The 16,854-nt window shown below is 29.9% G+C and overlaps 2 protein-coding genes across 11 annotated transcripts in view; one reads left to right on the top strand and one right to left on the bottom strand.

Annotated features, from left to right (window-relative positions):
- Nucleotides 1–1,749: 1,749 nt before the first annotated feature.
- LOC139484871 (uncharacterized) lies at nt 1,750–16,702 on the bottom strand. The gene is made up of 7 exons (XM_071268888.1): nt 16,263–16,702; nt 11,644–11,723; nt 11,015–11,121; nt 9,743–9,815; nt 9,330–9,406; nt 8,504–8,600; nt 1,750–4,170 (listed from the first exon to the last, which is right to left on the bottom strand). Exons 1-7 carry the CDS (start codon nt 16,556–16,558, stop codon nt 3,953–3,955), a joined length of 948 nt encoding a protein of 315 aa, XP_071124989.1. The 5' UTR covers nt 16,559–16,702; the 3' UTR covers nt 1,750–3,952.
- LOC139484867 (exocyst complex component 1-like) overlaps nt 16,679–16,854 on the top strand; it is a 103,673-nt gene continuing 103,497 nt past the window's right edge. For 7 of the 10 annotated variants that reach the window (XR_011655180.1, XR_011655179.1, XM_071268877.1 and 4 more), the window contains exon 1: nt 16,693–16,729. Coding sequence is in view for 5 of the 10 variants with exons in the window: in XM_071268877.1 (XP_071124978.1) it covers nt 16,693–16,729 (37 nt within the window). In the remaining 5 variants the exon portion in view is untranslated. Of the gene's footprint in view, nt 16,799–16,854 lie in introns of all 10 variants that reach the window. The other 3 variants (XM_071268885.1, XM_071268882.1, XM_071268879.1) reach the window with 2 other exon arrangements.

Raw genomic sequence — 16,854 nt, 5'->3', positions numbered from 1 at the left:
AAAAACTTTATCACAATCCAAATTTAGACAGTATTAAACTTGCCCCAACTGTTTGGTGTTTGACCTCTGCAGTCGTATCAGGCTGCGCTTAGCAAAGCATTTTTCTTGTGTTTTGGTCTGTTTTTCAAATGCTTTATGCAGAAGGTTGACTATATATGGTGTATAGATAATCTTCACTTTCATTGTTCATTGGTTAATGTTAAGTTTTTGTGCTTTTGCTTGTTTTTGAAATACTATTTATAAGCAGTGAGAAACAAAGAGAAGACTTTGGTGCTCCATGTCAGTAAAAATAATCTGAGTTCATAAACTACTATAAGTTGATGGTCATTCTTTACAAAGTTTAACTTTATTTAAAGTGCATATAAACATAGTCATTACAGATACTAGGATTCAAATTTTGTGTGCCAAACATTCATTTTGTCTACTAAAGACTCATCAGAAACTCTTTACAAAAAGTCAAATAAAGACCATTATAAGCCATACTGATTTGATTAAATGTATCATCAAGTAATCCATAATCTGCTACAATAGATGAATCATGAATTCAGATAAATAGTGTTATGAAAATGGTTCTGATTCTAGGCATCACATTGAGGTTATTTATTATTAATGCATTGGTAATCGACTTATATTCAAAGAGACTATCAGTTATAATTGTGGTTCAACATTAATCAGTTGCTATTAAAACTGCAGGCATAAATACATCATATACATATTTGTGAAATCTATCAATCTTGCATGGAAAAAGACTTTACCTATTGGTGAACTTCTGCTGTTGTCTGTTCTATGGTCAGGTTGTTGTCTCTTTGACACATTCCCCATTTCCATTCTCAATTTTATTAGATGTAAAACCATCAAAGGACTTTGATGTAAAATGTGTAAAAAATATAGAATATTGTATGTATTTTTGTTTTTGAAAATATAAGAAACTGTACTACAGGGTTCCATACTACAAAGGAAAGGCTGGGATTCAGTTTTTGGGTTATTGCTCTAAGTTTTTTTTAAGGGATTCATTTCTTTTTTTTTTTAAATATTTCAAATTTCGAATTTTTGTAAAGTTTCAAGAAGAAATCTTAAATTGCATAGTATTGCGCAATAGATTTGTAAGATCTTTGACCGCATTAATTTTGTGTCAGAAACCTATATCATGTCAAAAATTTGATCTCAATCCAAATTCAGACAGTATCAAGCTTGAATTTTGTGTCCAAATTTGCCCTAACTGTTCAGGGTTTGACCTCTGAGGTCGTATCAGGCTGCGCTCAGTTTAGCATTTTATTTAGGCCGTTAGTTTTCACAATTGAATTGTTTCTTATTTTTCAAGTCAGGGTCTTCTATAGCCGACTTAAGGTTTTCTCATTGTTTGTGTTGCCTACATCCACTTCATTTCAACTTAACTGATAGTTGTCTCATTGACAATCACACGGCATTTCCTTAATTATTATAGGCATGAGTTGGCCTATTGCCAAGTTCTACTTCAGGTACAACAGTATTCAGGAATATATATGTTTTGTGTGAACAGTATCATAGAATATGTCATATAAAAAAGAAGATGTGGTATGATTGCCAATGAGACAACTATCCACAAAAAACCAAAATGACACAGACATTAACAACTATAGGTCACCGTACGGCCTTCAACCATGTGTAAAGCCCATACCGCATAGTCAGCTATAAAAGGCCCAATAAGACAATGTAAAACAATTCAAACGAGAAAACTAACATTGTAAACAAAGAAACAAAACAAGAAAATAAACATGTTAAAGCTATTTTAATATCTAGCATATTGTCATCTAAACAGATTACCAATGGAAGAACTAGTCAAAATTATCACAAAAATAACAAACAAATGTCAAAGACATGAACTCATATCAAAATACATATTACAAAAAATATACAATTGGTCTGTTTTAAAATATTTTAAAAATACATAAAATCTAAAAATATATCACAGATACATATAGTGGTTTTATAAACCTTATTAAATTCTTGATTATTAAACGAAGAAACAAATGAAACCCATAGTTTTTCATCTATATAAGCTAGCAAAAACAATAACAATACATTGAACTGCAAACAAAACTGTGATTAAATTTGAAACACCATTACAACAAGTATCTAAATATAACGTTATAAAGGGACATAACTGGAGAACTGTTTAAGTGATGCCACCTTAATTCCAACTTGATATTATTTCTCAAGATTCATAAAATTTGGTTAAAGGCAAACTAAAGTGAGAAAGCGCAAACAAAAATATAGCAAATTTTCCTTTTATAAAGAAGCATATTCTAAAACAGCAAAAAAGTGAAGCCAACCAAATTTGAACTTGATCTTTTTTTTTTGTGGTAATTTGGTTGAGGCAAAATAAAGGAAGGGAACTGAAATTAATTTCGAAAATATACGGGCAGACAGTCATGCTAGAAAACACTGCATACCCCTCTGCAGTGGAAGGGGCATTACAATATCATTAATATAATACTGTACTATGGTATATCCTTACAACATAAGCCTATGATTGAATAACAATGATAACATAAGACATATTTACTATAGGTCATAAAACAATATTCTGAATACTTTTAAAAAGGGAAATTCACTTTCATCTTATGTGGAAACAGAGATGTTTAAACTGTTTAAAGGTAGACATTTAAGTGTTAAACAGCGAAAAATTAAATGTTCCCTTAACAGTTAATTAGCGTAATATATATTTGCATATTTAATAAGGCTTACAGGTATAACATTTGCCATAAAAAATTTAAAAGTGCATATTCATTGTAAAATGTGTGGTAAGGCACTAGATTATTTAATTCATAATATATATATATCTTAAAAGATGGAAGGGAGAATATACATTCAATAATTATTACGCATAAAATTATAACTTACAATTTTTCAATGGAAAAATATATGACCCTCAAATTATTTGCTGTAGATCATAACTTTTCAAATTTTAAGTCCCATTGTTATATTTCATACCAAATATTTTTCAAAATCATTTGTTTCTCAAATATAAAAAAGAAAATCTGAAAAATCTTAAATGATATTGGATACACAGATAACAAAGGGTTGCTAAAAACCAATCTGTATATACACATTTATTAAAATAGTCAAAATTGTATCATTTTCTTTTTAAGGCAGAATACATGTTTAAGTGGATTTCCTACCCAACTGTTCCTATGAACCCTAACAAGTACAAAACCCAAATATATAAAAACAAAAAAAAACCTTATTTTTAGAACTTTTGGCGAATAAAAAGTAAGGCACTCCAACCCAAATAAAAGAGAATACCATTATTCTGATATATACTATAACATGTAATATTGTTGAATATAAACATCCCCCCAGATACACTGAGATAATTCACATCAAGTATTCCAAACTAAAAGATATGAAGCAAACTGCTTTTTCAAACCGATTGCATATTACTGTTATTTTTAAACTTTAAAACCTTAGTTTGCATTGCTTTCATTGGCTATCACATGGTGCTTAACCTAATTCTATACATCTTTGTACCAAATCTAATAATTATTTTCAACTTAATAATAAGTTGTAGTTATCTTAGAACTAATAATTAAGACCTCACATATGTATATAAATGGTGTTTGTTCTCTTAAGACCCCTCTACCAAGAAATTTGTTTTGCATGCACACATATAAAATTGTGGTTTTTATCCAGCAAAATCATTGGTTTGAACATTGTTTTCAGTTTAGACATGTATGTGTATATATGTAAATATAGTTACATAATACCTTTTTTCATATGAATGAGTCAACAGTTTAAATCCTTCATACAATCAAGTATATCTATAAAATATCAAAATGACTTAGAGAAAATAAATCGGTAACAAAAACTGTCTTAACAACTTTGTAAGTAACAACTGTAGAATTTAAAAAAAATTGCATACAATTTAAAATTTGCATAATTAATACATTAAACTAATCTAAAATTTAAGTTACTATGGAAACCAATGATGAGGTATAGAAGGAGGCCATTCAGGATGCATTTGGAATTCTCCACGAGTTAATGTTGGGTTGACAGCTTTTCTCATTGAAATCATATCTTGCCTCCGTCTTTGTCGTAATGATGTATTACTGCCAACTCTAGATGAAGATGGACTTCCCATCATTTTCTCACTTCTTATTTGCTGTAAAACTCTTTGAAGATTGGCGTTTTCTGAAAATAGCATTAAGATAAAATAACTTAATCCTTTGAAATTTTATAGTCTCATATTAATGCACAAATCTTTAGAAACACACTCCAAATCCTAGGCATATTTTAAGTTGTTGAAATGTGCATAGTTAGTATAAACAAAATGGATGAGAACCTGGCAAAAATGAAGTTACATGCACAAACTGCAAATTTTTAATTGTATATAAATGAGACAGAGTGATTTTAGAACTAATGAATTTAGAATAATGATAAATCAGGCTCATATGAAACAACTAAATAAATTAGTTCTTTTTATCCTTTTAGATCTTTCATTTAAAAAGTAAAAATAATACAGCTCTATAGAACTGTCCTATTTTTTTACTTAGATTTTTAAGATATGAGTTTGGACTGCATTATTATACTGTGATCAGCAATTGAATACAATATAAAGATATGAAAAAGAGTCTTTTTCCCCCTTCATATTATTGACCTGCAAGTTATGTTTTTAAATTAAATATATGACAGTCTTTATGTGTGATAAGATCAGGTATTGAATTATGGCTTGAATTAAAACAGGCTTTACTGAGAGCAATCGGGTTAGGAAATAGTAGACAAGTGAAAGCTACACATCATTATTTGGGTCGTATAAAAAAGTTGTTGCATTAGAGATGTAAAAATTTGATATTTTTTACATATGTACCTTTTTTCTCCCGTTTTATAAATCAAGGTAAATTTTTAAGTCCAAACAGTACATTTTAAAAATTTTCTGAAATAAACTCAGTGATATATGGAACCTTCGTTTTCAATGGTGAGAAATATATAATTTGCATTCCACAGTGCAGGAAAGTAAAGCTGAATAATTGTAGTTGCTACCATAAATATTTTTAACACTTTGACAATCAGTGTAATCCTTTTCATGCAAATCGTTGGAAAAATTCATGCAAATGTAGATTTAAATTACTAAAAGGTGTTCCGGATATGATACATCAACAACAAAACTTACCTGCTAGTTTTATCTGGAAGGATTTTATATTCTATAAATTCTTATATAAGTTCTTTTTTTGAACCATTCACATGTTAATCAAATTTCTTACATTCTTCCTTTCTATTTAATATTAACAACTGCAATGTTTTTAAAAGTTCACATCATGTTGAAACCCATATTTGCTGAGATGCAATTGAAATAATTGTGTGTAATGATTCTTGAACAATATTGATTTCAAGAGGGTACATTTTTTATGAGTTCTAGATAAACTGGCTATAGTAGTTTAAAAAAGGTTTAGACATGACCATGATGAATGGTTTTGTTGTAAAAAGTGAAATATTGTTATGTCAAAGTGCTGTTTAAACAGGGAAATATCTTCTAATTTATAAGAAATCCCACAATAAACAAATATCAGTTGACATGCTGAAAATAATGTTTATAATGTTCTCTACATTCCTAAAAGATTTAGAAAATTTATTGAGTTATCTCCCTTTTTCAATAATAATTATTTTTCAGATCTTACAAAAAGAACTTCCAGATATGAGTAAGATTATTTTAAAAATGTAAATGAATATTAATTATGCGAATTTCACAATGCAGATAAACAGAGGTATAATTGAACATCAATGCTGACATCTTAGATTTGTTGCTATATACCTTCAGGTGTTTTTAAAAAACTTGAAACCAGCTACAAAAAACCTTAATTTGATTATCATCTTCTAGCCGTACATTTCTAAAATATTCCCTTAAATATATTTTATTAATGAATTAAGATAAGAAGATAAATTTTGCTTATACATGCCAATTCAAGGGAAGATAATTAAGTTTGATTTTACTAAAAATCCGTCAAATTTTTGAAATATCTGTGAAATAGAAAATTACATATGTGTGCATTTTACACTGAAATTTGTTCACCATTGTAACAGGACCATTTCTATACATTTGCACAATTGTATGCAGTGATTTTTCAAGCATAAAAAAGACAGAAATGCTGAATACAAACCATAAATTTTTGCATTAACTGAAATGTAATGAAATCAAATTCGGAATTTCAAAATAATCATTATTTTGTATTAAAAAAAACCCTGGACTGTTTCACATTTTTAATGTATAAGCCTACTGTACTGTATGGGTGTTCTCATTGTTAAAGGCTGTACCGTTGCCTCTTATCTATTACATGTACATTGTACTTCATCTTAACTTCAGTGAATAGCTCATCTCCTTATTTCTACATATTACTCAATGGCATCACATATTTACTGGTAGATTTTTTATATCGGGGGCAAAGCTAAAATTTTTATGTTCCAGAATGAAGCATAAATTAACCAAAATAATGTTCGAATTATTGATGATGCCTTTAGGATTATAATTATTATCTATACAAATATTGACAGACTGTTAGGTATGGTTCAGACTACAGTCGAATATTATCAAGTAAATTTCAGACCAATACAGACTGGTCGAGTAAAACTCAGTAGTCGAGTAATGATCAGAAGTCAAGTACAGATATAGGCAGTTTCAGACTTTTACTGGTTTGTTGTGAATGAGGAATTTAAAAATTTTAATGATACATGTATTCATTTTGAGTAAATGACCTTGGTGTGACCATGGAAGTATTATATTGACAGGAACTCCAACAAGCGGACTTCAAACGTTTATAGTGCGATGCTGCAAAATCGTTAAGTATCTGTTAATTAACTCGACATGTCTTATGGATGCATGGGTTCCGATCAAATTTTTGGAACCTCGTGAATGGTCGTAATTACGGAACATACCGAAATAACCGGATGTGTACTTAATAGTCAAGGAAATGACATTTACCGACCATGTGAATGACAAATATGTCAGTTTTTACGGGTTTTGGTGCTTAAAAACAAATAAAAAGAAACGAAACGAAATCCCTACGACTGTTTTCACCAAATAAAATAGAAAAAAAAAATGAAGAGTAAAAATACTCACAAGCCATAAACATTTCAGTTTAAGTTGCAATCAATTTTAAAATAGTAAGATTTTTATTCATGAGAGAGCCGTTGGCTAAACACGCGTAACTGTTATATACATATATGCATGTTAGGCTTGAAAATCATAAAATTCTCATGTAAAGTAAACGGAAAAGTTTTATCAGTAATTATTATCGCGTTTTGACAAATATTCTAATAAGTGTTTAATGAAAGAATTTCCAACAAAAATTTAATCCAAAAGTTGGCCGGGACAAGGACGTATATTAGATATACGTCCTTGGCCGGGAGGAGACGGGGTGAAAGAGCTTTGATCCGAAAAAATATCATATATTTTGATTTATTGTTTACTGAAAGTCCAATGGCAAATATTTCATGCAATTAAACAAGAAACAGAAACATAAATTGCTTAGCATACGGCGTATAAGATGTTTCAGAACTGTTAATTTTTTAAACACATAAATAAATTCTAATTTGGTTTCCATGATAAAAAAAAAATTAAACTGCTTAGGGCCCATCATGGTGATCGTTCTTTAAATGCATCCAGAAATATTAAAAGCCATCCGTAAAAAATAAATCTGTCAGACGTCAGATTGAGTAATCTCGGACTAGGTTGAATGTTTAAGATTGTTTACAACTTTGGAATTATCATAAAAGGTGTAATAATTCATCTGCATGTCTCGTAACCTGATATTGCTATGTAGAGGTCATCACATGCGTGTAATTATTAACCTCTTTTAGTCTTTAAAACATATTTGATAAATAAGTTAACAACATTTTACGATAGAGAAAACCATAAATATTTGTGTAACACTCGATAAAAGTTTACAATCTTTAACTTAAAATTTGAGTTATCTGGCACCATCTGGCACACTACAAGCGCATCACATTATTTTCTGCAAACACTCTACTTCAGAATCATGTAATTTTCATAATCCGATATTTCCCGATTTCCAAGTTCCAATGATTAAAACATACTCAACAAAACTAAAAATAAGCTTGCCCTCTTTCCGAATGCAGTTAATTTTCTTATGCCATTCTGTTAAATATGGACCGATTTTTTCTATCTTTTCAGCGTTGTTCTTCATTTATTGAACGGAAACAGGTGTTGTTATTCATGTGGCGATTCACAAATAACCACGGGAGTTTCCGTGTTTATTTACATTGGTAGGTAGATAAGACAATCGATATCAAATCACGTGATAAGACCAGCTTCAGTTAAAAGAACAGGCGAAGGCGGCATCACAGATACCCCACAAAGGAGTTATCACGTACTTGACAAACTGAGTCGGAACCTTTTATTTTCTTAAAGAAATCAGTGGGATGGGAATGTGCTAATTTTTCGTTGGAGTTCCTGTCAATATAATACTTCCATGGTGTGACCTATTGAACCTCCTATGAACATATAACATACCATTAGTACCAGCAAATTTCATCCATCTATGAAGTGAAGGTTGTGGTATAACTGCTGATGTTACTGCAGGCATTGGTGAAGTCTCTACTCTATCAGTCTGAGTTATAGAAAATTATGACATCTTTACAAGTAAATTTAAATGATGTCTGCATAAAATGTTTTTAGAAACAGCTTGTGCCAAAATCAGAAGGTATGGTGCCAAGTTGCCTCTTAATAAAAAATGTTTCAAAAATATATCTAAAATATTCACATCTAAAAGTTTAATGTTGTTGATCAAACAGTGTTATTTGGATTATAAATGTACCCTTCCATGAATTATACAGGATAGAATGACAGTAAATTCTGTAAATTGGTGTAATTACTCAAAATCTTGATATTTGACTTGAACATGCTTCAAAACAATATTGAACACAACTGTTGCTCAAAAAGATATTTGCACAGTTATTTTGTGTTTCTCTATTTACTGGCAAAAAATCGTTTGGGGGCAACAGTTGTTCTCCATGTAAATTAAACCAAAGCATTTTCACAATAAGGCTGTTTTTGCTAAAAAATCTTGCCGAGGACATCACTTCAAACATATTTAAATAAAACAGTACATTCTTAATGCATCATCAAGGCTGGGCTACTGTATACATTTTGGAAATTATTGTGAGATTTTTATGAATTCTGAAAAATGCAACTAATTGAGGATTATACGAATAAAAATTCCCATTCTGTTATCTGATACACACTTTGACTGAGGATTAAAGTCCCTAGACTAGTTTTTCATGGTTTAAATGTTTTTAACGTTGAGATTGTGTCTGAATAACCCTTTCCCAATACATACCCATGTTGGTGGTTCTACTTTGGTTTCTCTTTTAAGGTCTTCCAATGCATTTATGAGTTTGTCTTTTTCTTCTCTGGCTATAAAATAAATAATTCATTTCTATTATTAACATTTAAAGGATAAACTCATTAGAAAATATATATGTAGCATTGACAGACTTTTTTTAGATTTTAAAGACCAACTTAACAAGCAAAATATATCCATTCTAAATAGATTTTTTGTATTGATTTATTCTAGTAAAATTGAACAGATTCATAACATTGAATTAGTGTTTATTATTTAGTTTTTATTCAGAATAAAATCATCATTTGCTTTTACTAAATCCCACATAGTTGATGCTTTAAGTTTAATGAGCCCATAGCAGTTGATAAGGTTTATAAAGAACATTTGTGAGATTTTGAATAATGAATTACTTTTATCATCAGCCACTTTCATCCAAGCCTCTGCAGCAGATACATCTTCTGGTTCAAATTCTTCTCTGACACCCTGAAAATATAAAAAGTCATGATTATCAAACAAAAAGTATGATTATAAAACAAAAAAATGCTAGAAAGGAGAAAGGGAATAAGCTTTTGGTAATGAATTCCTGAATCATTTCAGTTATTGCAGGTGATATATAACAAGTGGAACTGCAAGCTACTGCACACTGACGATACCCCTGCCGCAAGCGGATAATTTTAATAGTGTAAAAATATGCAAGTGTTTGGTAAACAGGAAGTTTTTGAGTGATAGATCTGAAAACACATCACACTGTATAGCTGACTTGTATAAATCCTGAAACCAATTTTCAGAAATCCTTGTATTGTAGGTCCTGAGAAAAATGTGACGAAAATTTTCAACTTGGCTATCATGTGTAAAATCATACAAGTGTTCAGTTAACAGGAAGTTGTTGAGTGATGAATCTCAAAATGCATCACACAGTATAGCAGACTTATATAAACACTGAAACCAAATTTCAGAAATCCTTGCATTGTAGTTCCTGAGAAAAATGTGACGAAAAAAAATATTCATGGGACGGACGGACTGATGGACAGACAGAGGTGAAACAGTATACCCCCTTTTTTAAAGGGGAGTATAATTAAACAGTATACCCCGCTTTTTCAAAGCGGGGGTATAATTATATATCATTGAAGTATAGTTTAGGAGAAATTGCAGATTCAAGATATCAAAATAAGAAGATGTTGTATGATTGCAATAAGAGATAAATCTCCACAAGAGACTCAGATTAAAAGACAATGAAATTAACTACTATAGGTCACTCTGTATGGCCATCAAGAATGAGTAAAACCCTTACTCCATAGTCAGCAAAAAGGAACTGAAATGAAAAATGTAAAATAATTCCAATTTCAAGATGCCTACTACTTATACCAGTGATGGCATCATCCATGTTTTTAAACAGGAAACTCTAAAAATCATGATTGGGAATAAAAAAAATTATAGTACAATGGTAATATGTTAGTCTATGTCTTACTATATGGGAATAATAAGAGTTGGGCAAATCCTTTGAGGAAATTTAAGATTCTCTCAAAATTTCATTCAAATCAAATCAACTGTTTGAGATTAGGTTCCGAATCATAAGTTTAGATAGATGGACAAACTCATTTACCAACACAAGGATCACTACATACTTTGTACTGCAGTTTCAGTAAGTTAGAACTATAAATATCAGAAGTAAGATAACTAACCATTGGATCCTTATACTGGTTCATAGCTGGTGAACTTTGTCTGGCTACAAACTTTTGTCTGATCTGTCTTCTGTCCATCTGATCTTCATATGGCATGAGGGCATCAACTTTAATTACAAAAATGTTTCTTCATGCATAATTTATAAATACAATAAACACAGCTGTACAAATACATATACATGTATAGGTATAACAAAAATGTGTCCATTATGAGACAGAGTACATGTACATGGATGTCCAACTCAAAGTACTATAATTTTCGTTGTTCAGCGGATCGTAAAATTGTGGTCAAAAATTAAATTGGCATTAAAATTAGAAAGATCATATGATAGGGAATATGTGTACTTAGTTTCAAGTTGATTGGACTTCAATTTCACCAAAAACTACATTGACCAAAAACTTTAACCTGAAGTGGGACAGACAGACAAACAAACACAGACTGAAAACATAATATACCTCTCATAGGTGGGAGAAAACAATCCTAGATACACAATGTACTCAAGGTATACATGTACAATGTATATATCTAAGAGTACATAAGCAGATATGTCTCCCTCTCATATTAACTGATTTTAACTAATTCCAAATATCATAAACATTATAAGCTACCATTATCAAAAATATTTTACCTCTGTAAACATCTTTATTCATTGAAGCGTCTGGATTGTGATACCCTGGTATATAGTGAAGTCTATTGGTCAGGAACACTCTGAAACACAATTATAATATATTATGAATAACATAAAATGCTACATGTAGATTATAAAACGTGAAATCAAGACCTATATAATATTACAGTCCAGCAACTGATGACATTTGTAACAAAAAAGCATGAATGCAAAAGGTAAGAGATTCTCCCCAGACATATCATATAGCATCCTGCTATAGAGGGAAATTTGAAATACCATCTTGTATCTAAAAATTATAGCATCACATCCACAACATAATCTATAAGAAAACCTGAGTGAATTCAGATAGCATCACATTCAAGAGATATAGGATCACATTACCATGATGATAAAAGGCCCTGGGGAGAACACTACAATATAATGTAATTTGATGATACTGTCATACAAATGAGAGGTATAGCTAGCTTCATTACCAGGTTTAATCCACCTTTTTCTTCATAAGAAAAAGCCTGTATCAAGTCTGACAAGTCAAATATGACAGTTGTTGTCCATTCGTTTGATGTGTTTGAGCTTTTGATTTTGACATTTGATTAGGGACTTTCCGTTTTGAATTTTCCTCCCAGTTCAGTATTTTTGTGAATGCTATTGCAGATACCTTGTCATATAAACATAACTAGAAATTCTTGCATTTAAACATTAAATGCAGTATTAAATAGGCTATTTATTGTCGTTTCATCATTTTTCTTATATTGTCTGTTTCTCTTAGACCTATAAAGTTTGATTGTTCCAATGATATATTCTGACTCTTCTTTTTTATAAACCGTAAGACTTAAATACATAACAAACACAATTGATGTACTAAAAATAAACAAGAAGATGCTGTATGATTGCCAATGTCAGAGACAACTTTCCACAAACTCTCCACAAGAGACCACCAAAATGACACAGAAATTAAACTATAGGTCATTGTATGGTCTTCAACAATGAGCAAAGCCTATACCGTATACCAGTAGTCACTGAGTCAGCTATAAAAGCCCATAAAATGACAATGTAAAACAATTAAAACTAGAAAACTAACAGCTTAATTTATACATGTACAAAAATTTTTATACTCTACTCTGAATTTTTAATAAAGGGATAGTTAAAATGATGTCATATCAAATAATAACATAAATGCTATATAAAAAAGTATTTTTTTTTGCATATTAGTAGTAGAATATTGGAATACAAATAAATACATTTATTTTTATGATATTTTTTACAATTTTAATAATTCTAGTCAGTCAATTTATGTAAACATATAAACAAATGAACCTTTGAATCCTTAGCATGCTTTAAAATTTGTACACCATTGTTTTTACTCATTCCAATTGCAAGCTAACTAGCAAAAAACTTAATAAAAAAATGACCTAAGTGAAATTGAGAATTTTACTAATTGCCTAAGGGACTATTTTCCTATTTTTTGCTTCAAACTGAAATGCGTGACTTAAATGTATATGCAATAAAAAACTGAAAGTGGAAAATGATTTTTTTCTCTCAAGAAATCAATTAAATGCTAAAACATACTTCTAATTAAGAAACACCAATAATGCATTTAACATGTTTAATATAAATCAGTGCTATAAGTGCTTATATGTCTTTAATCATGCAGCATAAAGCTGTTTTAAATTAGTTTCATATCCTTATTGATTCTAGGTATGTTTATAAAGCATAATACTCAGTACAATGTTTTATATGGATGATTTAAATCCATTCAAATCTTACATATCAGTTATTAAAAACCTAGATGATCAATTATTTTAAGGGTGATTGGATTTTTATAAACATATCATTTGATCTCCTTGTTTATAGGTTTTAAAATATTACATGGTGTTTTTGTTTTATTGTCAGAAATTTAAACTCAACAAAGATGGTCATAAACGATAAATAGTTTATTGTGGATATTAAAGTAGGGTTAGCACATGGTTAAATCAGGTATTGTTTTACTGCAGGTAATAAACATGTAGGGTTAAATATTGTGTTGGATTTAGAGACCACTTCAATAACATAATTGATAAATAATATTTTTTTTCTTCTTAATAAAGGAACATATCAAAATATTTTATACTGCAGACTTGTTTGTGATATTAAGAAATTGTTGTAAATGCTAAAACTTTTACTATTTTTCATATACAAAAAATTGGATCAAATAAATACTACTACTATAAAATTACTGTTTCTGGCCTTTACTGACTTTTTTCTCTCTCATTGTATATAGCTGATGATGTATTTTGAAACTTACATATATGTAGTTTTAAAATTATGTAAAATATTGTATATAATTAATCATTTACCTTAATAGTCTCTCATAATTCTTAATAGAATGGCACTTGTATATGTTTTAGTATTTTTAAGCTAATGATATTTTACAGTTAGTTTTATACAATATGTTTTATACATGTTATATATGTTATCCAATATTTCATGTTATACACAATGTTTTATATGTATATTGGAATGTATAATGTTATAAACAAGTGGTGAGACTTTAATAAAATATTGAATCTGAATCTCTCATAATTACCTATTTACCTAATTATATAATATCACATTTTTCATTTAGATATGTTCTTACAAGTTACAATGTCTTATGACATTCTGCAAAAGAGTCAATCTGAGTGTCAAGAATTAAACTTTAACTGTCATTAGAAAATATTAATTTGATAACAAAATTTGCCAATGAGGCTGATGCAGTAAATTATAAAGATGTATTTCTGAAAGCACCACTGAATACAACACTTCATTTAACAAATATAGTTTAGAACCATGCACAACTAGTCATTTAAAAAAATCATAGACTTTAAACAGCCAAAATACTTCTGGATGAATACATATCTTCTTGGTGTTTACCCGGTACTGCTTAGATTTTATCGAATTACATAGTAACTCAATATAAATCCTTAACTTACTTGCAATAGAGTGATTTTGAGTTTGTCATTCAGTTACATGTATGTGTGAAATGATTATTGAGTTATCTTTAATGAGAATGAATTTCTGAGAGGTATAATCTTACATAAATATACATCACAAACATGCAACTTTAAACATAGTACTAGTGAATACAATATGGCTGTCAATATTGGTCTCTTTCACATATATTTGCCATTTCCATTCTCAAATTTATTCGGTAATCAGAGGTGTGGACAGACAGAGAAAACATGTACATTGTATAATGTATGATTTAAAGTAAATTAACAGACTTCAGGTAAAATGCTGTTCCTTAATGAATCTTTTCCCCCCAGAAACTATATAATTATTCTTATTATATAATTCATGAAATAACAGTCAAAGTTTGAATTTGTGGTAGGATGAAAAATTATTAAAATAGACATGATAGAAATGCAGAACCAAGACTGACAGATTTCTTTAAATACATTTAAATAAATTTGTTAATTAGATTAATTTATGTTGTTATTTGTAAATAAATATATGTTGTCACATAGAATGATAGAATTGTAGATCCTTGTACATTTTATTAACATCTACATTTTTAAATTTTTAACTCATATGACAAATGTATGACATCATTACAGTTTGAAAACTATCTGAGACTAAAGGTAAATATTTGTTTCTGTTATTAACATGTTGTTAGTCAATGGAGAACTTGATCAGAAAAATACAGCACAATTTTCTTCATTAACAGACATTACGGCTATAAAAGTTTAATGTGAACTATAAAACCTGAGTTTTCCATTTACTAAATGTATAACAGTTCAGTGACAGTCTATACTAATCCCTGAATAGTTTATTATGTAAGCAGTCTTCACGCTGAGTGGCAGCGCAGGCTAGTTAAATTGCTCTCCTGCCTGTAAAAATCATATCTACAGGCCAACAGAATCTAACTAAAAATTTTCAAAAATAAAGCCTCGGGCCTGTATAGATCTAAAAGTTCGTTGTGAAGACTGTGTAGTCCTTAAAAAAACTGTCGACCCTAACAGTCCTTCCTATTCCTGATTTATTAATAAGCAGTCTCAATTAAGCCACTAGATTTTATAATTTTATAGACATTTGCGGCCATATCAGCCAACTGATTAGACCTGCAGATCAGGGACATGTACTGATTACATGTTCGCCCCGAGTTTGTTGGCCTATAGACATGATAGAGTCTGTTCGCCCAGGATTAATTTTGCTTTATGCTTTCATTAAAACATATTTATGTTACGGTTATTAAAGTTTAATAAATTTACGAAGAAGGTTGCAGCAATACAAATATTCAGCGATTTTTTAGTTCACTTTAACATACATTTGACAAGTTTAGTACTCTATTCAAATTATAAACATTCTGTGATTAAACATGAATAACAATGGAAAAAATTTTAAAAAAATACGGCGAATGGACCCTAGGTGAACAGATTTTGGGGCAAACAGACACAAGGGTAAGCATGAATCAGGGCGAAGGGACCATATACATTGTATCTACTGAGATATAGTTTAGAAATTAAGTTCCTTCATGTGTAGTGATAAAATATATATACCTCATAATTTATGATAAGAAATCATACCACAGTAAAACCATGATTTACAATGTTTGATTTGAGAATAAATATATTAGATTTTGCATTCTACAATATTTAACTTACTGACGTGGATGTGGCTTGTTTCGTCTACATCTGGATGAAGGACGTGATTGTGTTGCTTCATCTAAGAATTTCCCTTCAAAATGTGAATTGTAAGTTGTTGGATGGCGTGCTTGAGCTGACCAAATACGAGTTGCTTCATTTCTGATATTTAACAATTCATTATGATCTGGACCTGGATTATTGTACAATGCAAACTCCCTAAGTTTAGCCTTGTCAAGAGGCAAAGTTGCAGTTTTTGCTCTTCTCAAATTAGTAACAGGGTTTCCATAGCCCGGGAGAATATGACCCGTAGCCATTTTTTACTTTTTGTTATTTCTGTTTTTACGGCATGAGCAATTTCATGTATAAATACTTAACTTAATTAAACAAAATTTTCTGTAAAAACACCTGTGTTTACGCGCACCAAGCAACAAGATAAAACCGGAAGCGGATGTCATGCAGAATCTTATTTCCGGATGGAAATTACTGTCAAGTTATTTTTTTTTTTGTGAATTTTAGATGAAGTTTAGTGGAATAACATCTTATCTGTTAAAGAAGTAATCATTCTTTATTTCAATCTCATTCTTTTCGAACTCGCAAGTAAAACAAATCG

The sequence above is a fragment of the Mytilus edulis genome, chromosome 8 (assembly GCF_963676685.1).
Source record: "Mytilus edulis chromosome 8, xbMytEdul2.2, whole genome shotgun sequence".
In the NCBI taxonomy this organism is placed as follows: domain Eukaryota; kingdom Metazoa; phylum Mollusca; class Bivalvia; order Mytilida; family Mytilidae; genus Mytilus; species Mytilus edulis.
The sequence above is the reverse complement of the archived record's forward strand: the minus strand, read 5'-3'. Positions and strand labels throughout refer to the sequence as shown.